Source organism: Saimiri boliviensis, chromosome 12, assembly GCF_048565385.1.
Source record: "Saimiri boliviensis isolate mSaiBol1 chromosome 12, mSaiBol1.pri, whole genome shotgun sequence".
Taxonomy (NCBI): domain Eukaryota; kingdom Metazoa; phylum Chordata; class Mammalia; order Primates; family Cebidae; genus Saimiri; species Saimiri boliviensis.
The window spans coordinates 22,585,405-22,611,584 of NC_133460.1; the positions used below are offsets into that span (position 1 = coordinate 22,585,405).

Genomic DNA, 26,180 nt, shown 5'->3' on the forward strand with positions numbered 1-26,180 from the left:
AGATCAAAGCAGATTTCTTTCTTTTTTTTGAGACGGAGTTTCGCTCTTGTTACCCAGGCTGGAGTGCAATGGCGCGATCTCGGCTCACCGCAACCTCCGCCTCCTGGGTTCAAGCAATTCTCCTGCCTCAGCCTCCTGAGTAGCTGGGATGACAGGCATGCGCCACCATGCCCAGCTAATTTTTCGTATTTTTAGTAGAGACGGGGTTTCACCATGTTGACCAGGATGGTCTCGATCTCTTGAGCTTGTGATCCGCCCGCCTCGGCCTCCCAAAGTGCTGGGATTACAGGCGTGAGCCACCGTACCCGGCCTGAAGCAGATTTCTTAACAAAGTATGAAAGCCAAAAGGCAGTGTGATGACATACTGAAGTGCTGAAAGAAAAGAATTCTATTTCAATAATTCTGTTCCAGCAAGACTATCCTTCAATAATACAAAGAAATTAAGACATTCCAAGATAAACAAAAGCTAAAACACTGTTTCTTATAGACCTACCTTATAAGAAATGCTACAAGGAGTCTTTTAGTCTGAAATGAAAGGACACTAGACAGTAATTTAAGGCCATATGAAGCTATAAAGAACACAGGTAATGGTAACTATAAAGGTAAACATAAAAGCTGGTATTGTTTTTATTGTATTTCCTCTTTTTGCTTCCTATAGGATTTAAAAGACAAATGCATAAAATAGTAATTATATGTTAATGGGCACACACCATACAAAAATATAATTTGTGACAATAACAACATAAACGGGAGAAATAGAGCTATATATAAGCAGTTTTTGTTGTTGTTTGTTTGAGATGGTGTCTCACTGTGTCGCCCTGCCTGGAATGCAGTGATGCGATCTCAGCTCACTGCAACCTCTACCTCCTGGGTTCAAGTGATTCTCCTGCCTCAGCCTCCCAAGTAACTGGGACTGCAGGTGCCTGCTACCACACCTAGCTAATTTTTGTGTTTTTAGTAGAGACAGGGTTTCACCACATTGGCCAGACTGGTCTTGAACTCCTGACCTTGTGATCCGCCCACCTTGGCCTTCCAAAGTGCTGGGATTTACAGGCATGAGCCATCATGCCCAGCCTATCAGCAGTTTTTATACACTACTGAAGCTAAGCTGGTATCAATTCAAACTAGATTGTTAAAAATTAGAAAAGTTAATTATAATCCTGACAGTAACCACTAAAAACACTTTAAAATATTCACAAAAGGAAATGAAGAGGAAAGCAAAATGGTACATTACAAAAAATTTTAGAAGAAGGCAGTATTGGAGTATATTAGTCCATTATCACATTGCTGTAAAGAACTACCTGAGGCTGGGCATGGTGGCTGACTCCTATAATCCTAGCACATTGGGAGGCTGAGGCGAACACATCATTTGAGGTCAGGAATTCAACATGGCCAACATGGCAAAACCCCGTCTCTACTAAAAATACAAAAATTAGCCAGGCATGGTGGCATGCAACTGTAATCTCAGCTACTTGGGAGGCTGAGGTAGGAGAATCATTTGAACCCAGGAGGCAAAGGTTGCAGTAAGCCATGATCATACCACTGTATTCCAGCCTGGGTGACAGAGGAGGACTCCATCTCAATTGAATAAAAAAAAAAAAAAGAACTACCTGAGATTCAGTAATTTATAAAGAAAAGAGGTTTAATTGGCTCGTGGTTTCATAGGCTGTACAGGAAGCATGGCTGTGGAGGCCTTAGGAAACTTACACTCATGGCGGAAGGTGATTGCCACATGGAGGAGGAGGAAAGAGAGAGCAAGGAGGGAAGTACTATATATTTTTAACCACATCTTGTCAGAAGATCTGTTCACAAGAACAGCAAGGGGAAATACTGCACACTTTTAACCAGATCTTGTCAGAACTCACTCACTGTTCACAAGAACAGCAACAGGGAAGTCTGCACCCATGATTGAATCACCTCCCACCAGGCCCCTCCTCCAACATTAAGGATTACAATTTGACATGAGATTTGGGTGGGGACACAGAGCCAAACCATATCACATAGGAATTAAAGGAAAAGATGTAAAGTATGGAGAAGAAAAATGCCAAGTTGCAGAAGTAAGTCTTTATCAAACATCACTTTAAATATAAATAGATTAGACTCACCAATTAAGGGCAGAGATTGACTGTTTATTAAAAACATTGAAATATATGCTTTCTAAAATTAAATTTAGATCCAAAGACACAAGTAGGTTGAAAAGAAAGGATGGAAAAGGCATTTCATGAAAATAGTAACCAAAAGAGCTGGCTGCCTAACTAAAATGAGACCTGAATTAGATGGCATCCTGTATTCATGGACTGGGAGACTTAATACAGTTCAAATGACAATACTATCCAAAGAAATTTACAGATTCAAACCAGTCCCTATCAAACTCCCAATGGCTTTTGCACAGAAATGGAAAAGACTATCCTCAAATTCATATGGAATTGCAAGGGGTCCCCAATAGGCAAAACATTGGGAAAGAAGAATAAAGTCAGAGGACTCATACTTCACAATTTCAAAACTTACTATAAAGCTACAGTTATCAAAACAGTGAGGTAAGGCTGGGCACTGTGGCTCACGCCTGTAATCCTAGCACTTTGGGAGGCCGAGGTGGATGGATCACCTGAGGTCAGGAGTTCAAGACCAGCCTGGCCATCATGGTGAAACCCCATCTTAAAAACAAAAACAAAAACAAACAAACAAAAAAAACAGTGAGGTACTGGGATAAGGACAGATGTACAGTCTAATGGGACAGACTTATATCCAGAAATAAACCCATGTATCCATGACCACATGATTTTCTTAATCTTTATTTTTTTTCTGAGATATGGTCTTACTTGCTGGAGTGTAATGGTACAATAATGGCTTACTGCAGCCTGGACCTCCCCAGGCTCAGATGATCCCCTGCCTTAGCCTCCCAAGTATCTGGGACTAAAAGTACACACCACCCGCCAAGCTAATTTTTGTATTTTGTAGAGACGGGGTTTTGCCATGTTGCCCAGAATGGTCTTGAATTCCTAGGCTCAAGAGATCTGCCCACCTTGGCCACCTACAGTGATGACTATGAGCTATCACGTCCAGTACCAACTGATTTTTCAACAAGGATGCCAAGATCATTCAGTGGGAAAAGAATAGTCTCTTTACCTAATAATACTGAGAAAACTGAATGCCTACATGCGTGAATTAAATGGGACCTCTACCTCACATAATATGCAAAAATCAATTTAAAATGGATCAATGACCTAAATATATTAGTTAAATATGTAGAACTCTTAAACGAAAACAGCCCAGTGAGCCGAGATCGTGCCATTGCACTACAGCCTGGGTAACGAGCGAAACTCTGTCTCAAAAAAAAAAAAAAAAAAAAAGAAAAGAAAACAGCTTATCTTGAATTTGGCAATGGATTCTTCTATATGACATCAAAAGCACGAACAAAAGAAAAATAAATTGTACTTCATCATAATTTGAAATGTTGTGCATTATAGAACACTGTCACAACAGAAAAGACAACCCACAGTATAGAAAATATTTGAAAATCATCTATCCTCATGAAGGTATATTATCCAGAATATATAAAACACATTTTTTTTTTTTTTGAGATAGAGTCTCACACTATTGCCCAGGCTGGAGTGCAATGGCGCCATCTCGGCTCACTGCAACCTCCGCCTCCCCAGTTTAAGCTATTATCCTGCCTCAGCCTCTCCAGTAGCTGGGATTACAGGCACCCACCTCCACTCCTGGCTAATTTTTTGTATTTTTAGTAGAGATGGGGTTTCACTATGTTGGCCAGCCTGGTCTCAAACTGCTGACCTCGTGATCTGCCCACCTTGGCCTCCCAAAGTGCTGAGGTTACAGGCATGGGCCACTGTGCCTGGCCTTTTTTCTTTTCTTTTTTTTTTTTCTTTAAAAACAGAGTCTTGCTCTGTTGCCCAGGCTGGAGCACAACCAACTACCAACTGCACAATCTCGGCTCCCTGAAACTTCTACCTCCTGGGTTCAGGTGATTCTCCTCAGCCTTCCAAGGAGCTGGGACTATAGGTGCACACCACCACACCCAGCTAATTTTTTTTATTTTGAGTAGAAATGGGGTTTCACCATGTCCTCGAGTCATCCGCCCACCTTGGCCTCCCAAAATGCTGGGATTACAGGTGTGAGCCACTGTGCCCAGCCATAAAACATTCTCATAATTTAACAACAAAAAGATCAACATTTCCCCAAATAATACAACTGACCCTTGAACAAAATAGGCATGGATGCAGATTATATTCAACCAAACATAAAGATTGAAAATATAGTATTTGTGTTTTCAGCAGAAATGGGGTTTCACCATGTTGGCTAGGCTGATCTTGAACTCTTGACATCAGGTGATCCGCCTACCTTGGCCTCTCAAAGTGCTGGGATTAAGGTATGAGCCACCTCGCCCAGTTTGAAAATATAGTATTTGCAAGATTGGAAACTCACACATATAGAGGGCCAATTTTTTGCATACATGGGTTCTGAGGAGCTGACTGCAGGACTTGAGTATGTTTGGATTTTAGTATATGCAGGGGTCCTGGAACCAATCACCTGCATGTACCAAATGATGACAGTATATACAAATGGCTAAAAAGCACACTAGAAAAAAAAATAGAAAAAGCAAAAGCACACTAGAAGATGTTCAACATCATTCATCTCTAAAGAAATGCAAGGCAAAATCGCAACAATACCACTTCACCCTCCCACCCCAATTATAATGGGCATAATTTTTAAAATGGAGAACAGGTGTTGCGGGGGGATATGGAGAAACCAAAACCCTTGTACATTGCTGATGGGAATGTAAAATGATGCAGCTGGTGTGGAAGTTTGGCAGTTCCTCAAAAAGTTAAACAGAATTGCCAGACAACCCAGCAGTTCCACTTTTAGGTATATAGCCAAAAGAATTGAAAATAGGTAGCAAATACTTATAAACCACTCAAATGTCTGTCAGTGGATGAATGACAAATTGTGGCATATATACACAATGGCATTTTAGTCCTAAAAAGGAATGATGTACTGCTAAATTCTCCAAGGTGGATGAACCTAGAAAACATGCTAAGTGAAATAAGGCAGACACAAAAGGTTACATAATGTATGATGTCACTTATATGAAATATCTAGAATAGATAGATCCATAGAGACAGAAAGTATATTAGTGGCTGCCAGGGTATAAAGGGGAGAGAGAACAGGGAATGACTGCTTAATGGAGTTTTCTTTTAGGATGGTGAAAATGTTTTGAAACTAGGTAGAGGTGGAATTACACAACACTGTGAATGTACTAAATATTACTACCTCCCAGTTGTATACTTTTAAATGATGAATAAATGGTATGTAAATTTTACTTGAATTAAAACAAGTAAGCAAACTCTTTGAACAAAAAACTGCAGGCCTAAATGGTTTCATTGAATTCAATCCAACAATGCTGCAGAAACAATACCAATTATATGCAATTTCTTCCATAAAAGCAAGAAAAAAATCACCATTCTCAACTCACTTTACGAGGCTCACATAAAGGAGAGACCCAAATCTAACAATCTGAGACCCAAATCTAACAAGAACATTACCAGAAATGACAACTACAGTGGTTGCTGGCACCAGTTTGTATCAGCTCGGAAGATTAAGTTTTTAGGATGTACTTGAAATTTGCCATGGTGGGAGTACTTATACTATAGAAATTGATAAACAGTATAAACCAACTTTCCCAACTCCTAAAATATGATTATTAAACATTTACTACTATATTGATCACTGATCAACATCCCTCATGGTGACAGACACAAAAATCCTCAACAAAATGTTGGCAAACCTAATTCAGCAATATATAAAAATATACACAGGCTGGGCACAGTGGCTCATGCCTGTAATCCCAGCACTTTGAGAGTCCGAGGCAGACGGATCAGAGTCAGGAAATTGAGACCATCCTGGCCAACATGGTGAAACCCCGTCTCTACTAAAATACAAGAAATTAGCCAGTGTAGTGGTGCGAGCCTGTAGTCCCAGCTACTTTGGCGGCTGAGGCAGGAGAATCACTTGAACCCCAGAGGCAGAGGTTGCAGGAGCCGAGGTCACACCACTGCACTCCAGTCTGGCAACAGAGTGAGACCCAACTCAAAAAAATATACATATATATATACACATTATGACCTATTTATCCTGGCAATGCAAGGTTGATTCCACATTTGAACATCTAACAATGTATTTCGCTATGTTAACAAACTAAAAAAGAAAAACAACACGGTTATCTCAAAAAAAAGCAGAAAAGCATTTGACAAAATTCAAGATCCATTCATGATAAAAACTCTGAACAAACTAGGAAAAAAAAGGGAACTTCCTTCATCTGACAAAAGGTATTTGTGTAAAATCTGTAGCTTATACCATACTTATTATTGAATGGCTAAATTCTTTCCCCCCAAGGACAGATTTCATTATGTACATTCCTTTGATTATATAAAGGATGATTTTTAAATGAACAAAAAAATCAAAATTCAAAGTTTTTTACAGCCTACAAGGGCCATACATATTCTAGCTTCCTCTGCCTCTCTGATGTTACCTCTTACTATTCTTTCCCTAAGTCACATACCTAGCTTCAATATCCTACATACTGTTTCTCAAACATGCTTTGGGGTGTTAGGATTACTGTTTTTCCTGCTTCTCCCTCAGATTTCTACTTGGCTGTCTCTCTCGTTCAGGACTTTCCTCAAATACTATCTTTCAGGGTAGCATTGTCCTAACCAACCTATAACTGGTTCCTCACTTCTCTGTATCACTTTGTCCTAAATTGCTTGACATTATCACTGAACATATACCTCAGAAATATTACTCAAATGTTGACATATTGTTATAAAATATATTTTAAAAATCACATTTTTGGCCAGGACTGGTAGCTCATGCTTGTAATCCCAGCATTTTGGGAGGCCGAGGCAGGCAGATCATTTGAGGTGAGGAGTTGAGACTAGCCTGGTCAATGTGGTGAAACTCCTTCTCTACTAAAAGTACAAAAATTAGCTGGGCATGGTGGCAGGTGCCTGTAATCCCAGCTACTTGGGAAGCTGAGGTAGGAGAATCACTTGAACTTGGGAGGCAGAGGCTACAGTGAGCTGAGATTGTGCCACTGCACTCCAGCCTGGGCAACAGAGCAAGACTCTATCTCAAAAAAAAAAAAAAAAATCACATTTGTTAGCATCAATGTGATTGTCTACTTTATGCCAAACAGGCAGCAATCTATTTAGCATTGCTTTCATGCCATCAGTGCAAGTATCAACAGTGTAAAAGGCAATCTGCATTTTAGCACTCTGAGTGTGGACCTTATAGACTCCTTGAGAGCATCTTGGAGCCCCCAGGGATCTGCAGACTACATTTTGAAAACCACTGTTTTATTCAAATGATATTTTGCCTGAAGGTGATTTTTAACTACTTCTATGTTTCTAATTTAGTATATAGGCTCTCATTCATAAAACTCATTACACACACACAGTGAAAATAAGGGCTAAATAAATGACTCACCTGGAACTTGTTCATTTTCTGCTGCTTTTGGGAATGGGTGAAAACCACAAAGCCAGAGCAGGGAAAGTTGAAAGACAGAAGTCATAGGGATCTTATCTGGCAGCCCCAGGAATCACCTGTGAGAAATTTTCATAAAACATTTCAGCAAAATATATATGTCTGAGAAAATGTCCCTTTGACCCATTAGAAAGAATAGTAAGGACCATGATAAAGTAGCACCCACCTGTCCACTGGTGACTCTGATATAAATCTTGATGAACCTGGGACATTTTTGAGTGAATCTAAACATCTCTTTCCTATTGGCTGTTTTGAAAATTACATTTCTGTTTTCTGAATAACACAAAAGAATTGAAAACTTAAGTATCCAATAATGACAGATTAGTTACATAACATGTATAATATCCAAAGTATTGGAGTCCTTTGCTGACAACAGAAATGATGTTAGAGAAATATATTTACTGACACATAAAAGTTACTTTAATTACATATCATAACCATTTTTTTCTATTATAAACCCAAGGCTCAAAAGTCTCTTTAAAGTTCTCAAAAACAAGAAATTTTTTGGTCCCTAAATTGCAGTTTCTTAAAAACCACTTCTCCAAGAACCTTCTTTTGATGTAAATATGATATAGTGAACTTAAAGACTCAGTTCTACCCTAGGCTCTGCTATAAACAAACTTAGTGACTGTCTTAGTTACAATGCTTTTGTCTTTAAAATGATTAGGAAATAGATAATTTGAATAACCCTTCATGTACCATTCTGATTCTGTAAGTCTTCACCCAGGATCACAAATACAGACAGTACCTGCAATGCAATGTCTCTTCAAAACCCGGGCTGGGCCTAAAATTTAATTAGGGCCTGATGAACTCTGACTTGACAATCTAATCTGCTGACAGTGACACAAATCTAGCTTCTAAAATAACAGGCAGCATAATTCTCAAGTGCTTCATATATGTAGCAACAGGCAACTACATGTCATAATCCTTAGGTCCTTTTCATAAGCAGCAGAAACCATACAGGGCATCCCAATTGGAAAGAAAAAAGTCAAATTATCTTTGTTCACAGTTGACATGACCCTATATTTAGGAAAACATAAAGACTCCACCAAAAAACTGGTAGAACTGATACATGAATTCAGTAAAGTTTCAGGTTACAAAATCAACATTAAAAAATCAGTAGCAGCCGGGCGCGGTGGCTCAAGCCTGTAATCCCAGCACTTTGGGAGGCTGAGGCGGGTGGATCACAAGGTCTAGAGATCGAGACCATCCTGGTCAACATGGTGAAACCCCGTCTCTACTAAAAATACAAAAAATTAGCTGGGCATGGTGGCACGTGCCTGTAATCCCAGCTACTCAGGAGGCTGAGGCAGGAGAATTGCCTGAACCCAGGAGGCGGAGGTTGCAGTGAGCCGAGATCACGCCATTGCACTCCAGCCTGGGTAACAGGAGCGAAATTACGTCTCAAAAAATAAAAATAAAAAATAAAAAATCAGTAGCATTTCCATACACCAATAGTGAACAATCTGAAAAAGAAACCAAGAAAGCAATCCCATTTACAATAGCTACCAAAAATACTCCAACACCTAGGAATAAATTTAACCAAAAAAAAGTGAAAGAGCCTACAATTAAAAGTATAAAACAGACTGGGCATCATGGCTCACACCTGTAATCCCAGCACTTTGGTAGGCGGAGGTGGGTGGATCACCTGAGGTCAGGAGTTCAAAATCAGACTAGCCAACATGGTGAAACCCTGTTTCCACTAAAAACACACACACACACACAAAATTAGCCAGGTGTGGTGATGCACTCCTGTAATCCCAGCTACTCGGGAGGCTGAGGCAGGAGAACCACTTGAACCCAAGGAGAAGAGGTTGTAGTGAGCCAAGATCATGCCAAACTGAGACCCTGTCTCAAAATAATAATAATAAAAACATGGATGAATGATATTAAAATGTAAAGATATCCCATGCTCATGGACTGGCAGAATTAATATTGTTAAAGTGTCCATAGTACTAAAAGCAATCTATAGATTCAATGCAATCCATATCCAAACACCAATGACATTCTTCACAGAAATAGGGAAAAAAAAAACCCTAAAATTTATATGAAACCACCAAAGCCCCTGAATAGCCAAAGCAATTTTGTGCAAAAAGAACAAAGCTGGAGGCATTGCACTACGACTTTAAAAATATACTATAAAGCTACAGTAAACAAAACAGTATAGTACTGGCATAAAAACAGACACATAGACCAATGGAACAGAGAATTGAAAAATCAATACATGCAGTTATAGGCAATGTTATTTATTATTTATTATTTATTTTTTATTTTTTTTGAGACAGAGTTTTGCTCTTGTTACCCAGGCTGGAGTGCAATGGCGTGATCTCGGCTCACTGCAACCTCCGCCCCCTGGGTTCAGGCAATTCTCCTGCCTCAGCGTCCTGAGTAGCTGGGATTACAGGCACGCACCACCATGCCCAGCTAATTTTTTGTATTTTTAGTAGAGACGGAGTTTCATCATGTTGACCAGGATGGTCTCGATCTCTTGACCTCGTGATCCACCCGCCTTGGCCTCCCAAAGTGCTGGGATTACAGGCGTGAGCCACCGCTCCCGGCCTGCCAATGTTATTTTTGACAAAGGCACCAAGAACACGCATTGGAGAAATGGCAGTGTCTCTGATAAATGGTGCTGAGAAAACTGGATATCTATGTGCAGAAGAATGAAACTAGAACCCATCTCTCATCATGTAAAAATCAAATAACAATAGATTAAAGACTTAAATTTATGGTCTAAAACTATGAAACTACTAGAAGAAAACATTTGGAAATGCTTCAGAACATTGGTCTGGGCAAAATCTTTTTGGTAAGACCTCAAAAGCACAAGCAACAAAGGCAAAAATAGACAAATGGGGTTACATCAAACTAAAAAGTTTCAGCACAGCAAAGTAAACAATCAGTGAAAAGACACTGAAGAATAGGAGAAAATTTTGCAAACTACCCATCTGAAAAAATATTAGTAACCAAAATATATAAGGAACTCAACAGTCAACAAAAAGTTGATTTAAAAAAATGAGCAAATGATCTGAACAGACATTTCACAATAGAAGACATAAAATGGCCAATAGTTGTATGATAAAATGCTCAACATCACTAATCATCAGACAAGTGCAAATCGAAAACTTCATGGGATATCATTTTACCCATTAAAATGGCTGTTAGAAAAAAGACAAAAAATAACAAATGCTGGGATATGGAGAAAGGGGAACCCTCAGGTACTCTTGGTGGCAATGTAAATTAGTACAGCCACTATGGAAAACAGTATGGAGGTTCCTTAAAAAACTAAAAATAGAACTACCATAAGATCTAGCAATCTCACTGCTATGTATATATCCAAAAGAAAGGAAATCAGTGTATTGAAGAGATCTCTACACTCCCGTTTTTATTGCAGCGCTATTCACAATAGTCAAGACACAATCAAAGTACTCATCAATACATGAATAGATAATGAAAATTGTGGTATTTCTACACAGTGAAATAAAAAGAATGAAATTTTGTCATTGCAGCAATAAAGATTGAACTGGAGGACACTATGTTACATGAAATAAACAAGGCACAGAAAGACAAATATGTTCTCACTCATATGTGAGAGCTAAAATAGTTGATCTCATGAAGCTAGGAAGTAGAATGATAGTTATCAGAGGCTGTGAAGGGAAGCAGGGGGTGAGGAATGAAGAAAGGCTGATTAATGGGTTCAAAAATACAGTTAAATAGAAGGAATAAGTCCTAGTGTTCAATAGCCAGTATGGTGACAGTTGTTAACAATAACAATAAATCGTTTATTGTGTATTTCAGAGTATCTAGAGGTAACAATAAATCGTTTATTGTATATTTCAGAGTAGCTAGAGGATCTGGAATTTCATATCACAAAGAAACGATAAATATCATAATTACCCTGATTTGATCATCACACATTGTACACATATATCAATATTTTAGGTGTACCCTATATGTACATTATGTTTCACCCCCCACAAAAAAAAAAAACTGGGAAAAACACCACTTCCAGCTAGCATGGTGCTTATAAAATGAAAGCTATCAGCCATGATATCACGATCATAATATGGGGGGACTGATGAACTACAGTTTTCATCTGTAAAAGAAAATTCTTTGTCCCATTTCCTCTCTTTGGAGACTAGCCTCTGGCCTGGATGGGATTCCCAGCTTCTCTAGTAAAATGCTAAATTGAGGGCTCAAAGGGTGGTTTCAATTTACACATTTAACAATCCTCTGAGAAGAGACTAAGGTTGGAGGATGCAGGAAGGCCTTAAATGATTAACCTTTTGACTCAAGGGCTCTGAAGACTCCCCAAGCATTTTGGAAACAAAACACTACGTGGTAAGACTGGGTTCAGTATACTCCGCAACTGCGTTCTGGTGGTGCTCAAGGGACAAATGCTGTGCTAAATACAATCCAAGACTGGATTTTAGTGTGGGAAGGTGCATGAACTCAGAGGAAAAAGTGAGGATTCAGATCCCACCTGCTAATACTGGGTAAACAAATTTATCTCTCTGAATCTTCAGTAGTCACATTTCTTTAAATGGAAGTGATTAAGTGGAAAGGATGGTTAACGATGATTAAATGAGCCAATAATGAAAACAGCATGTCTTGTAATAACAGAAGCAGCTCACCTTTATTGAGTCCTGTATCATACTTTACATCTACTACCCTATTCAGTACCCAAAGGCCCCCATCATTTCCCAGATGGGCGTCGAGCCGAAATGGAACCAAGTGCAGACGCTGGACCAGGGCCCATGTCCCTCCGGCTTCCTAGCGCCACGTCTGCAGCGGCCAGCGCGCCTGACGTGGCGGCTCCAATCCAGGTCACACAGGGCGGCTGCCTCGGGCGCCCGCTGCCCTGCCGCCGCAGGCCTCCTTGGGCCGCCCCTCAAACAGGTCGGGCAAACGCCATTCAGAGCAGGGGCACGAGCGCCCACCTTCACACCAGGCCGCTCCCACCCGGGGTCCTTGGCGGAGGCCGCTCCCGGGCCAGGAGGCGGCTTCCAGGCTTGAGAACCCGCCTCCCAGGCCCTCCCGCCCGCAAAGGCCTTCCACACACCTGCAGGGGCTCGGTCTCCGCTGCCGGCCTGCGCCGAGCCCAGGCCCCGCCCTTTGCAGTCCAGCCGAGACCTGGAAGCCCAGGAGTCCTCTCACTCCCTGGGGCGTGAGACAAAAACGGCTACGCCAGAAAGAAGACGGCACTGCACATGCGCAGAACGTTCTCTGAGCCCTACTCCAGAACTACGCTTCCCAGAAGGCCCAGCTACGACTCCATCTTGGATGACGTCCTGAGGCGCCGCCTCCTCCAGTGGCCTGAGTGTGTGCTGTCGAGTTTCCTGAAGCGGGCTGGCGCTGGCCTTGCTCAGTGATGGCCCTGGAGTCGCACCCCGCATAGTGGGCCTTGAAGGTAAGGCCACCGTGAGATGCTGCAAGGAACACTGATGGGCAGTTTCGTTAAAGTGATTGAACTCTGTGGCTACAGTACTACACAGGATATGAGGGATAATGCCTAGCTTTCACAATTGTGCAAACAATGCACGAAACGTAATAAACTAGAAAATATGTGTAAGCTAAAACAGAAAACGAGAGCCACACATACCACTTCCCAAAAACAAAAACGCTTAATGTTAGGTGCACATCCTTCTCATAAATTTACACAGATTTTATCCTAATGGTATAGAATTATATGAAATAAGTAAGCTCTACATTTGCTACAGTTTACTGCCTTAAAAGAGTCTCCAGGCTGTGGCACAAGGAGGGGGATCTCAGGCTGTGTGTCCTGGACTACTTGAATTGGGGAGATACAGCTGAGAGTCCAGAGAGACCAAGGCAGAGTTTACAGGGCAAGTTACCTAAGAAGAGAGCTGCACAGAAAGAGAGCGCTGGTGATCTTCAGAAGGTCCTCCTTGATAACTCAGCAGAGTTCTGTCTGGAACATGCATATGAGGAAACCACCTGAGGTTGGGGAAAGAGTCATCCAAAAAGATTAAAGGGAATACAGCCCAGTGATGCTGGGGAAAGTGCCTGCCCATCACTGGCCAGGGTGAAAACAATCATGATTCATGAGCATTGGGTAGAGTACTCAGAATGGTCTCCTCTCGGCAATGAAGAGTAATTAGCCCTAGAATAAACACTACAAATGTTAAAAGTAAAATTCAACACTATCGATTAACTGCACCCCAGAACAAACCTCAATAATATTTAGAGAAATACAAAAACATTTTATGGTGCCAAAGGCACCATAAAATTCCCAATATCTGCTAATCTCATTCAAAGATTAGCCAGCAGGCCGGGTGTGGTGGCTCATGCCTGTAATTCCAGCACTTTGGGAGGCTGAGGCGGGTGGACACCAGCCTGGCTAGCATGGTGAAATCCATCTGTACTAAAAATACAAAAATTAGCTGAGTGTGGTGGTGGGCGCCTGTAGTCTCAGCTAGTCGGGAGGCAAAAGCAGGAGAACTGCCTGAACCCGGGAGGTGGAAGTTGCAGCGAGTTGAGATCATGCCATTGCACTCCAGCCTGGGCAACAGAGTGAGCCTCTGTCTCCAAATAAATAAATAAGATCAGCAGGTTTGCAAAGAAACACGAAAATAACAACTCACTATGAGGAGAAAAATGAACTATGCAAAACTGACCCAGAACTGATACAGATGTCTGACTTACCAGGTAAGGACATTAAAAAGTTTCCATAATTGTGTCTAGATGTTCAGAGACAAGCAGAGACACGGACAACATTAAAAGATCAAACCAACTGTACAGATGGAATCTACAATGTCTGTGATGAAAAATACACTGAATGGGATTAATAGCAAATTAGAAACCAAATAAAAGATTGGTAGATTTGAAGACAGCAGCAGAAACTTCAAAATGAAACAATAAGATAATATAAAAAATGTGAAAGAAGCATCAGTGAGCTATGGAACAACTTTAAGCTGTCTAACATATATGTAATTGAAATCCACAAGAAGAGAGTGGAGAAGGGGAAGGTAAAATTTTTATTTGAAACATTAATGGCCAGAAATTTTATGCATTTTATGAAAACCGTATTTCAGAGAACCAGGAAGCTTTTATAATTATAATTGCACAAGCTTTTATAACTATAATTGCACAATCTGCAATTATAGTTTGAGATCTCATACTCTTTCTCAATATTTGGTGGAATAGAAAATCAACAAGGATACCAAAGACCTAAACTACACTATCAATCATGTTAGGTTATTAACCTAACATTTATAAAACATTCCATTTTCCAACAACAAAATATATATTCTTTTCAAGTGCACATGGAATATGTCAAAAGAGACTATAATTTGTGCCATCAAAGATGTCTTATAAATTTAAAAGAATTCAAGTCATTCAAAATACAGTCTCTGGCCATAATGGAGTTAAATTATAAATTAATACCTAATTATATTTGGAAAATAATCTAATATTTGGAAACTAAATGCCAAACACATTTCTTTTTCTTCTTTCTCCTCTTCTTCTTCCTTTTCTCCTCTCCATTCCCCGCCTCCTCTTTCTTCTTTTCCTTCTCCTCCTTTTCTTTCTCTTTATTATTCTTCCTTTTCTTTTTTGTTGCCTAGGCTCTGTGCGGTGGTGTGATCATAACTCACTGCGGCCTCCAAACCCTGGGATGAAGTGATCTTCCAGCCTCAGCCTCCCTAGTAGCTAAGACTATAAGCACGTGCCACTATGCTCCCAACTATTTTTGTAGAGACCAGGTCTCACTGGGTTGCCCAGGCTGGTCTCAAACTCCTAGACTCAAGCAATTCTCCCACTTTGGCCTCTCAAATGCTGGGATTAGAGGCATGACCCACTGCACCCAACCTAAATAACGTAATTCTAAATAACCCATGGGTCAAATTGCAAATTAAAGAGAGGGGGAATTAGAAGGTAATTTGAATTAAATGAAAATAGAAACATATCAAAATTTGTGGGATGCCATTAAAACTGCACTTGGAGGAAAATTTACAGCAGTAAACATTCAAAAAAAAGAAGTCTCTAATGAATGACCTCAGCTTCCCACCTTAAGAAACTAGAAACATTTTTTTTTTTTTTTTTTTTTTTTTTGAGACGGAGTTTCGCCCTTGTTACCCAGGCTGGAGTGCAATGGCGCGATCTCGGCTCACCGCAACCTCCACCTCCTGGGTTCAGGCAATTCTTCTGCCTCAGCCTCCTGAGTAGCTGGGATTACAGGCACGTGCCACCATGCCCAGCTAATTTTTTGCACTTTTAGTAGAGACGGGGTTTCACCATGTTGACCAGGGTGGTCTCGATCTCTCGACCTCGTGATCCACCCGCCTCGGCCTCCCAAAGTGCTGGGATTACAGGCTTGAGCCACCGCGCCCAGAAACTAGAAACATTTAAGAGGAAAAACAGCTAAAAATAAGCAGGAGAAAGGAAATAATAAGTATCAGAGTGGAAATCAATGAAATAGAAAAATATAGAGAAAACAAATGAACTGAAAAGCTGATCCTTTGAGAAGATAAATAAAATTGACAAGCCTTCCAGAGTAACTAGGAAAAGAGGAAAAAACAAATGACTCATCTCAGGAATAAGAGTGGTTACATCACTACAGATTGTACAGACATTAAAATGAAGCAAGGGGCTGGGTGCTGTGGCTTACGCCTATTTGCATATTTTAAGTGAAATATGCAATTGGTGACTCCTGCCTGTAATCCCAGGACTTTGGGAGGTTGAGGTGGGCGGATCACCTGAGGTCAGGATTTCAAGACTATTCTGGCCAACATGATGAAATCCCATCCCTACTAAAGATATAAAAATCTCTCCAAGATTGGGAACAAGGCTAGGGTTTCTACTCACACCACGTCTATTCTACGTTGTTCTGGAGGATTTGCTAGTACATTCAGGCCATACAAAGAAATAAAGCAGTTGGCCTGGTGCGGTGGCTCACATGAGTAATCCTAACACATTGGGAGGCTGAGGTGGACAGATCACCTGATTTCAGGAATTCGAGAGCAGCCTGTCCAACATGGTGAAACCCTGTCTCTACTAAAAATATGAAATTAGCTGGGCGTGGTGGCGTGTGACTATAATCCCATCTACTTTGGTGGCCGAGGCAGGAGAATCGCTTGAATCTGGGAGGCAGGGGTTGTGGTGAGCCAAGATGTGCCATTGCATTCTAGCCTGGGTAGCAAGAGTGAAACTCCATCTCAAAATTAAATAAATAAAGAAAGTAGTTGACTTCTGAAATGGCAAAATGATTTCCCTGAACCTTCTCTCTAATGAAACAACCTTACTTGGTGATTTTTTTTTTTTTTTTTTTTGAGATGGAGTTTCGCTCTTGTTGCCCAGGCTGGAGTGCAATGGTGTGATCTCAGCTCACCACAACCTCAGTTTCTCAGGTTCAAGTGATTCTTCTGCCTCAGCCTCCCAAGTAGCTAGGATTACAGGCACATGACACCAGGCCCGGGTATTTTTTTGTATTTTTAGTGGAGATGGGGTATCTCCATGTTGGTCAGGCTGGTCTTAAACTCCTGACCTCATGATCCACCTGCCTCAGCCTCCCAAAGTACTGGGATTACAGGTGTGAGCCACTGTGCCAGGCCTGTTTATTTTGAGACGGAATTTTGCTCTTGTTGCCCAGGCTGGAGTGCAGTGGCCCAGTCTCGGCTCACTGCAACCTCTCCCTCCCTCCTGGGTTCAAGCGATTCTCCTCCCTCAGCCTCCCAAGTAACTGGGATTATAGGCATGCATCATTACACCCAGGCACCTCATTTTTTTTTTTTTTTTTTTTTTGAGACAGAGTCTTGCTCTGTCACCCAGGCTAGAATGCAGTGGCATGATCTTGGCTCACTGCAATCTCTGCCTCCTGGGTTCAAGCGATTCTCCTGCCTCAGCCTCCCAAGTAGCTGAGATGACAGGCACCCGCCACCTCACCCGGCTAATTTTTGTATTTTTAGTAGAGACAGGGTTTCACCATATTGGCCAGGCTGGTCTCAAACTCCTGACTTCGTGATCCACCCACCTCGGACTCCCAAAGTGCTGGGATTACAGGTGGGAGCCACTGCACTTGGCCAAAAACATGTACTTTAAAAGAAACATTTGGGCCAGGCATGGTGGCTCATGCCTGTAATCCCAGCACTTTGGGAGGCCAAGGTGGGCAGATCACCTGAGGTCAGGAGCTCAAGATCCCGTCTCTACCAAAAATACAAAAATTAGCGAGACATGGTAGCAGATGCCTGTAATCCCAACTACTCAGGAGGCTGAAGCAGGAGAATCACTTGAACTTGGGAAGCAGAGTTTGCAGTGAGTCGAGATCACACCACTGCTCTCCAGGCTGGGTGACTGGGTGACAAGAATGAGACTCTGTCTCAAAAATAATAATAAATAAAAATAAAAGAAACATTTGAAGATACACAGTACCATGTGGCATACGTGTTATCTTCTCTTTCCTACTATATATTAAGTGTACAGACAATGTTACAGAACTCTCCTTTCAGTAGATAAACCAAACAATGTTTAATGAAACCAGAATTAAAATATGCAAGTATCAAGCACAGAATTGTTTATAACACATATCTGAGTTAATTTTCAAAGTGGCCTTGAACACTAGTACTTATTACACTGTTCAGATTAAAAGCATGGTATTTGAAAAAATTACTCCTACCTTATACTTGTAATATGTTTAAATGATGTGCCTATTTTGACTTGTCTGAAGGCTAGATTGGATGTAAAGCAAGAACATTCTGCATTTGTATTTATTGCGATAGAATGCCATATCTTCCTTCCTAGAAGTATGCACCACAGTATAGTTTTGTGACCAAATTCCGGGGAGCAGGAGAGGCTCAGCTCACCTGAGGGGATGTTTTTCCAGGTCCTTGGTCCCTCACTCACCCAAGAATGGAAGAGGGGACCATGCCAGCTGCGGTGAGCAATTAAGTAAATATCAGACCCCAAAGAGTTTTGCAGAAAGTGATTTATTTAGGCAGACAGAAAGAAAAAGGTGAAAGAAATAGAAAAGAGAAAGAGCAGCTTCCACAATGTTGTGGAAGGAGATCCAGACATGGAGCCCGTACTGAGATGGGAGAAGGGGACTTTTAACCTGAGAGGAATTCCCACCCACTTCAGGTTTTCTGGGCCTATTAAAGGAGTTCCTTTAAACTTCAGCTGGAGTGATTGAACTTTGATTCTTTCCTGCGCACGCCAAAGTTTAAACAAAGACGTCTAGTCACCGATGGGCAGAGGTTGGGAGTTATGGCACTGGGAAAGTCTCGCCTTTGAAACTACACCCCTTTGCGGAGCCAGGAAAAGAATACATTCCCTCAGTTTTCCCAGACAGGCTATTCTGTCTCTGCCGATTATTATCTGTGTGACCTATGTTGTGGTTTAATCTTTCTATACTTCAGTTATCTCAGCTGCAGAGTGAAGATAATATTACCTACCTCATAGATACTGAACAGTTTGGCATGGAGTTTTTTGTTATTAGAGATAAAGGCAAAAAAGTTAAGAATTTAAACATTAGAAATAAAATTGTTGGTCATTCCATTATATGAAAGTTTCTTCTTCTTGCATTAATATGAAATTCTTTTTATTTTATTTATTTGTTTATTTTTCTGAGATAGAGTCTCAGTTGCCCAGGTTGAAGAACAGTGGCATGATCTTCACTCACTGCAACCTCTGCCTCCCAGGTTCAAGTGATTCTCCTGCCTCAGTCTCCCAAATAACTGGGCTTATAGGACCACACCCTGCCATTTTTTGTATTTTTAGTAGAGACAGGGTTTCACCATGTTGATTAGGCTGGTCTTGAATTCCTGACCTCATGTGATCCACCTGCCTCAGCCTCCCAAAGTGCTAGGATTACAAGCATGAACCACTGTGCCTGGCCAAGATTCTTTTTAGAATTTGCACTTTCAGGTTTTTCTTCTGTTTAAGACATATGAAACAACTGTGTTTAATTTAAATATAATACTCTGTCTTTTTAAAAAAATAGAATACTCTCTTGACCCCTGTCTCTTGTTACTCGATTAAATACGGTGTGAACTAAGAAACTGACTTTGTTTGATTCTAAATGAATAGCCAGTTGATCTTTCACTGTTAAATTCACTCACTATTATTTCATGAACTTGAAATTCCTTTTTTGTTGTATGCAAAATTATCCTTTGGAGTGGCTATCGCATTTGTAGGCTCTGTCTTACTGTTCACAGTATTCTACTGCTGGTACTTAATCCAGATGGGCCAATCACAGGACCTCACCCTCCTAGTCTCACATTGAAGATTTCATTAATGAGTATTTGACTAAGTTGAACCACTGAGAGCTTGTCCTAAGATTTTCATAACTGGCAGTGTTTATGTTCCAATTACTTGGTGACTGGAATGCATTTGCAGTAAGAGAAAGAATGTATGGAACGTAGGAAAGCAAAGAGAAGCATGATGGTGAACAGGCTTAAGCAGTGTTTCAGCTGCTGATTCTATAGCTCAAAGACCCACACTATACTCCTGCTGTGGCTTCATCATGAGACCAATAAATACCAGTATCTGGCTGGGCATGTGTGGGTCACTCCTCAAATCCCAGTGCTTTTGGAGGATTGCTTGAAGCCAGGAGTTGGAGACCAACCTGGGCAACATAATAAGAATCTATTGCTGCAAAAAGTAAAAGAAAATTAGTGGCTGGGCACAGTGGCTCACACCTGTAATTCCAGTGCTTTGGAAGGCCAAGGCAGGCAGATCACCTGAGGTCAGGAGTTCGAGAACAGCCTGGCCAACGTGGCGAAAGCCCATCTCTACTAAAGAAGTACAAAAATTAGCCGGGCGTGGTGGCAGGCGCCTGTAATCCCAGCTACTCAGGAGGCTGAGGCAGGAGAAATGCTTGAACCTGGGAGGCAGTGGTTCCAGTGAGCTGATATTGTGCCACTGCACTCCAGCCTGGGGGAAAACAGTGAGACTCCATCTCAAAAAAGAAGAAAGAAAAAGAAAATTAGCTGGGTATGGTTAGGTATGCTTCTGTCATCCCAGCTGTTTGCAAGGTTGAGGTGACAGGTTGAGCCCACATGTTTGAGGTTACAGTGATCTGGAATTGCACCACTGCACTCCAGCCTGGGTTACAAAGCAGGACCCTGACTCTAAATATTTAATACATACATACATTTCACCATTTTCCATGTACCATCATCTGTTCTGAGTTCTGCTTTAATCAATTATTCATTTATACTGTGCTAAATATAGTTTAATTACTATAACTTTAATTTTTTTTTTTTTGAGACTGAGTTTCACTCTTTTTGTACAGGCTAGAGTGCAATGGTGACATCTTGGCTCACCACAACCTCCGCACCCCCAGGCTCAAGCGATTCTCCTGCTTCAGCCTCCCGAGTAGCTGGGATTATAGGCATGTGCCACCACACCCAGCTAATTTTGTATTTTTAATAGAAACAGAGTTTCTCAATGTTGGTCAGGCTGGTCTTGAACTCCCAACCTCAGGTGATCTGCCCACCTCGACCTCCCAAAGTTCTGGAATTACAGGTGTGAGTCACTGTGCCCGACTGACTTTAATATTTTTTAAGATATTGTAGAATGTGTTAGAATTCTTAGAATCTATTTGACACCCACTTCTTCTTGCAGGGATGGAATTTTTAAGATTTGGATTCAATTTTCATTCAACTGGATAGAACCTGGTTGCTAGAGCCATTCCATGAAGACCAGAAGACAGAGTGAGTGGGTTAGGGCCTTGAGCTGCAATTGCCCTTCCCCATTTCCTCTCTCCCACTGTTCATGCCTCACACTATATTGTCTCCTGAAGAGGGCTTTCTGGGTCATGATCATGAGTGCCATCTTTCCCTGCCTGGGTCTCCTTCCTCCTCATCAAGTCGCTCTTTTTTTTTTTTGGAAGCAAGTGTCTTGCTCTGTCACCTAGGCAAGAGTGCAGTGGCACGATCTCTGATCACTGCAGCCTTTGCCTCTGGACCTCAAGCAATCTGCCCACCTTTGCCTCCTGAGAAGCTGGGACTATAGGCAACATCATACCTATTTTTTTCTTTTTTGAGACAGGGTCTCACTCTGTTACCCAGGCTGGAGTACAGTGATGTCATCTCGGCTCACTGCAAGCTCCCCGCTCCCAGGTTGAAGTCATTCTCCCAGCTCAATCTCCCAAGTAGCAGGGACTACAAGCATGTGCCATCACACCCAGATAATTTTTGTATTATTTGGTAGAGACAGGGTTTCACCATGTTGGCCAGGCTGATCTGGAACTCGTGACCTCAAGTGATCCACATGCCTCAGCCTCCCAAAGTGTTGGGATTACAGGTATGAGCCACCACCACCCGGCTTTTTTTTTTTTTTAGAAGACACTGGGTCTCACTATGTTGCCCAGGCTGGTCTTAAGTCCTGGGCTCAAGTGATCTTCCCTCGTCACCTCACAAAGCACTGGGATTATAGGCATGAGCCACTGTACCTAGCCAAGTCTCTGTCTTTCATTCAGCAAATGGAAGTCTCATTTGGACTCCCAGGAGGAGTCAGACTTTCTGTCCACTCTCCCAAACTTGTCCAACCCACCCTGTTTTGTTGTTCTTGTTGTCCTGTTTCGTTTTGTTTCAGATTTCAGCAGCCTTAAAGCTGTGGTTTTTAATTTCCGTCTCTAGTGATAAGCAGAAAAGAGGGATGAGGAATGGGCTTTGCTGGCCCAACCAGAAACAGAAACTAAGAACACATGACTGTCTTCTCTCCCTTGGACACCCATGCTAAAGCATCTTCAGTGTGCTGTGGCAGGGTGGGAGGGTGGCTACAGCTGCCATAGCGAAGCACCGCAGCCTGGGCAGCAAAGACAACGGAAATCTATGGTCTCACCATGTGGAGGCTGGAAGGCCAAGATCAAGGAGCAGGTTGGTTTCTCCTGAGGCCTCTCCTCGGCTTTTAGATAGCCATCTTCTCCCATGCCTGTCTCATGGTCATCCTAGTGTGTGAGACTGTGCTCTTATCTCTTTTTATAAAGACACCAGTCATAGTGGATTATGATCCCCGTTTAACTTAATTACATTTTTCAAGGTCTTGTCTTGAAATGCCACATTCTGAGGTCCTGGGTATTAGGACTTCAACATAGGAATTTTGAAGGGGATGCAGTTCAGTCCATAACAGAGGGAGGGGATCTGTGCACAGAGGTTGGCTTGATTATTTGATCCTTGCCAAACCCCTCTTGCTTGCCTGGCTCACTGGGTGACTGAATTCTAACCAACCGCCTGCCCAGCTCTGACCAACAAAGCTTTAAAATCTAGACCATGTACAGACTTCACTGAGCATCTGCATAAATGACTACCATCAAACTTGTTTCTGGCCCTAGGTTCAGAATGGCCAGCAGGCGGCCCCATGTACCTAACCCAGTCAGAAGGGAATGACCCAGGGTGACGAGTTGGCTCTCTTTATCAAGCTCAGGCTACTCAAGTCCCCTCTTTGAAGAACAGTCACAGATTCCATATGCAGATAAGCAGGCAACTGACATCTTTGTTTCCAGCAGTTGAGCTGGTGCCTGCTAAGGAGGTGCAGGAAGTTAATGAACTTCACTGAATGAGCAAAATTGTGTCTCTGTTTGAGTAGTTCATGTTTCTGAAGAGACAGCTCATAGCACACATCAGATTCTTAACCTGTGTCCCCTCTCCCTAAAAGAGTCACTTTCCAAAGGAGATTCAAATTCTGACCTACCCACAAACCTTACTTTCATGATTTTGAAAGTAAGAAGGTAGATTTGCTCTCAGAGTTCCATCCGGAGTCCTGTGCTCTGTGCACCCTTGGGTGTCATCAGGGCCATGACTGTGTGGTGGCTTCCAGAGAGAAGTCCAAGGGAATCTGCCTGCTTGCCTGGGGGCTTCCTTGACACAGAGTGAGGGATGCTTCTCTCCCAGCACGGAAAGGGCAGGGGCACTGGACTGTTATAAGTCCCAGGGTTCTGAAGAGAGCAAATCACAGAAAGAGAACTTGTATTTGGCAAGTTCCAGTGCCATAGCCACTCCAGAACATCCCCTGGAACTTGGAAGTGCTAAGTGAGCCCAGCTGGAAAGGACAGAATGATGCAGGGAGTATATTAAAAAAAACCTAGAGTTTAATGCCTGGCACTGCTCTCTTAAGGTTCTTCTGGTTGGTTTCTTCCCTCTGCTTATTATCTCTGGAGCTTCCTTTTGTTGAAACTCCCTCCCCTGCAGACTCAGTCCTACAAATGCCAGTTCCATTTCCTTTATTTTTATTTTTTATTTTTGAGATGGAGTCTCACTTTGTCACCCAGACCAGAGTGCAGTGGCACAATCTCAGCTCATTGCAACCTCTGCCTCCCAGGCTCAAGTGATTCTCCTGCCTCAGCCTCCTGAATAGCTGGGATTACAGGGACACAACACTACTACCTGGCTAATTTTTGTATTTTTAGTAGAGACAGGGTTTCGCCATGTTGGCCAGGCTGGTCTTGAATGCCTGACCTCAAATGATCCGCCTGTCTTGGCCTTCCGAAGTGTTGGGATTACAGGTGTGAGCCACCGTGACTGGCTCCAGCTTCATTTCCTTTAACCAGGGAGAGTGCTGGGCTCTGCCTACAGCTCCCCTCCCCATGCCACTGCCTAGAGTGTCTCAGGCTGTAAGCTGGGGCAGTCAGGGGTTCACCTCACTTGATCCCTGTCTCTCAAGAATGCTGTCCTTCAACTGCCTGATGTCCATGGTCTGGTGAGCCACCATTTCCTTTATTTTGTCTGCTGTTCGAGTTCTTTCAGACAGGAGGATAAAATTGGTTCCTGTTACTTCATCTTGGCTGAAAGCATAAGTCCATAGCCATTTATATATTCTAGAAAATAAGAGACGCAAAGGCATGATTGTTGTATTGCTGCTGTATCACACCACTGTCCACACTGAACCTGTTGCTCCTGCCACAGAGATGTTTAGGAGTTAGTCTTTGTGGCTGTTCTGAGGCCACAGTAGTCCCATCTCTCCAGTCCTCCTCCTCATGCTGCAAGTCCTCTGGGGCTCCACTACCGTATTTGTGGTAGCAAGACAGATTGCAGCAGCCAGCAAACCCCTTTCGCTCAGAGGGAATAGGTATGAAAGAAATCCTGGTAAAAGGGGCTGCTTCTACTTTACAGGGGCTGTAAAGTAAAGGGCCTCACCAGGGATGAAGCCTGCAGTTCTCTTATTTAAGGGAGTTGGGAGGCAATGGTTGCTACCCACCTTTCAGACTCTGGACCTGTCATTAACAACTTTGTTCTCAGCGTCCCACCTTTCAAAATCATTCCTCAGCTGGATGAGGGGTCGTAACCTCAAGAATATTTTAAGAATTTCATCACCAAGTCAGCCCTTTTTCTCCTATAGGGAATCTAAGACCTCCAAGCAGCAGGGATAGGGTTCAGAATACATATTCAGGTTATTCCAGCTCAGAATACTGATGTAGACACAGTTGGCACCTACACAACTATAGGACATACTCCAGGTGACAGAAAAGATGGTCAATGAATTAGGGATCCCAAAGAGAGTCACAGATGGGAGTGGAGCCAGGGTTTGTGGGAATTGGATTCCAGGTCTCTGCATGACTACTTGGATTAGCCTTCACATCTTGGGCGGTTGTTCCTGTGGAGCAATGAATGGGGCCTCACTGGGGAACTGGGGTGCTAGTTCCAGTTTGTCAGTGAGTGATCTGTGACCTCGCTTTGCTTTTCTGGGCTCAGATTCCACCTATGCACAGCAATGAGAATTAATATCTGTGATGGTTAATTTTATGTGTTAACTTGGTTAACAGGGTGCCCAGATATTCTGGATGTGTCTGTAAGGGAGTTTCAGAATGAGATTAACATTTAAACCAGTAGACTGACAGAATGGCCATTATTAGAAAGACAGGACTTGTCTGAAGGTACTGAGTTATCTCAGCTGATTGTTATGGTCAGTTATAGACTGAACTCCTTGTTCTAATCTTTCTCCCCTTCTCACTACTGCACTTGACTAGTCTTTAAAAAAAAAAAAAAAAGTAAAAAACACGTATGTTGGCATGGATGCAGAGAAAAGGGAACACTTATACACTGCTGGTGGGAGGTATAAACCTCTACAGAAAACACTGAAGCTTTCTCAAAGAGCTAAAAATAGAACCAGCAATCCCAATAATGGATATCTACCCAAAGGAAAAGAAGACATTATATAAAAAAAGACCACTGGGTGCAGTGGCTCACGCCTGTAATCCCAGCATTTTGGGAGGCCAAGGCTGGCGGATCACAAGGTCAGGAGTTCCAGACCAGCCGGCCAATAAGGTGAAGCCCATTTCTACTAAAAACATACAAAAATTAGTCAGGCATGATGGTGTGCACCTGTAATCTGACCTACTCAGGAGGCTAAGGCAGAGAATTGCTTGAACCTGGGAAGCAGAGGTTGCAGTAAGCTGAGATTATACCACTGCACTCCAGCCTGGGCAACAGAGCAAGACTCCCTTTCAAAAAGAAAAAAAGGCATGTGTGGCTCAAGCCTATTATCGCAGCACTTTGTGAGGCTGAGGTGGGCAGATCTCGAGCCCAGCAGTTCAAGACCAGCCTGGGTAACATGGCAAAACCCTGCCTCTACAAAAAATACAAAAATGAGCCTAGTGTGATGGCACGTTTCTGTAGTCCCAGCTACTTGGTAGGTTGACACAGAAGGATCCCTTGTGCACAGGAGGTTGA

General features: G+C 42.2%; 1 protein-coding gene across 3 annotated transcripts in view; it reads right to left on the bottom strand.

Annotated features, from left to right (window-relative positions):
- ZNF25 (zinc finger protein 25) overlaps positions 1-26,180 on the bottom strand; it is a 50,063-nt gene that overhangs the window by 15,897 nt on the left and 7,986 nt on the right. The window contains exons 1-3 of one of the 3 annotated variants that reach the window (XM_010340638.3): positions 12,617-15,623; positions 7,724-7,830; positions 7,501-7,616 (exon numbers count right to left, since the gene is read on the bottom strand). In XM_010340638.3, the coding sequence (XP_010338940.1) occupies positions 7,501-7,515 (15 nt within the window). In that variant the 5' untranslated portion in view covers positions 7,516-7,616; positions 7,724-7,830; positions 12,617-15,623. The other 2 variants (XM_003930022.4, XM_074382081.1) reach the window with 2 other exon arrangements.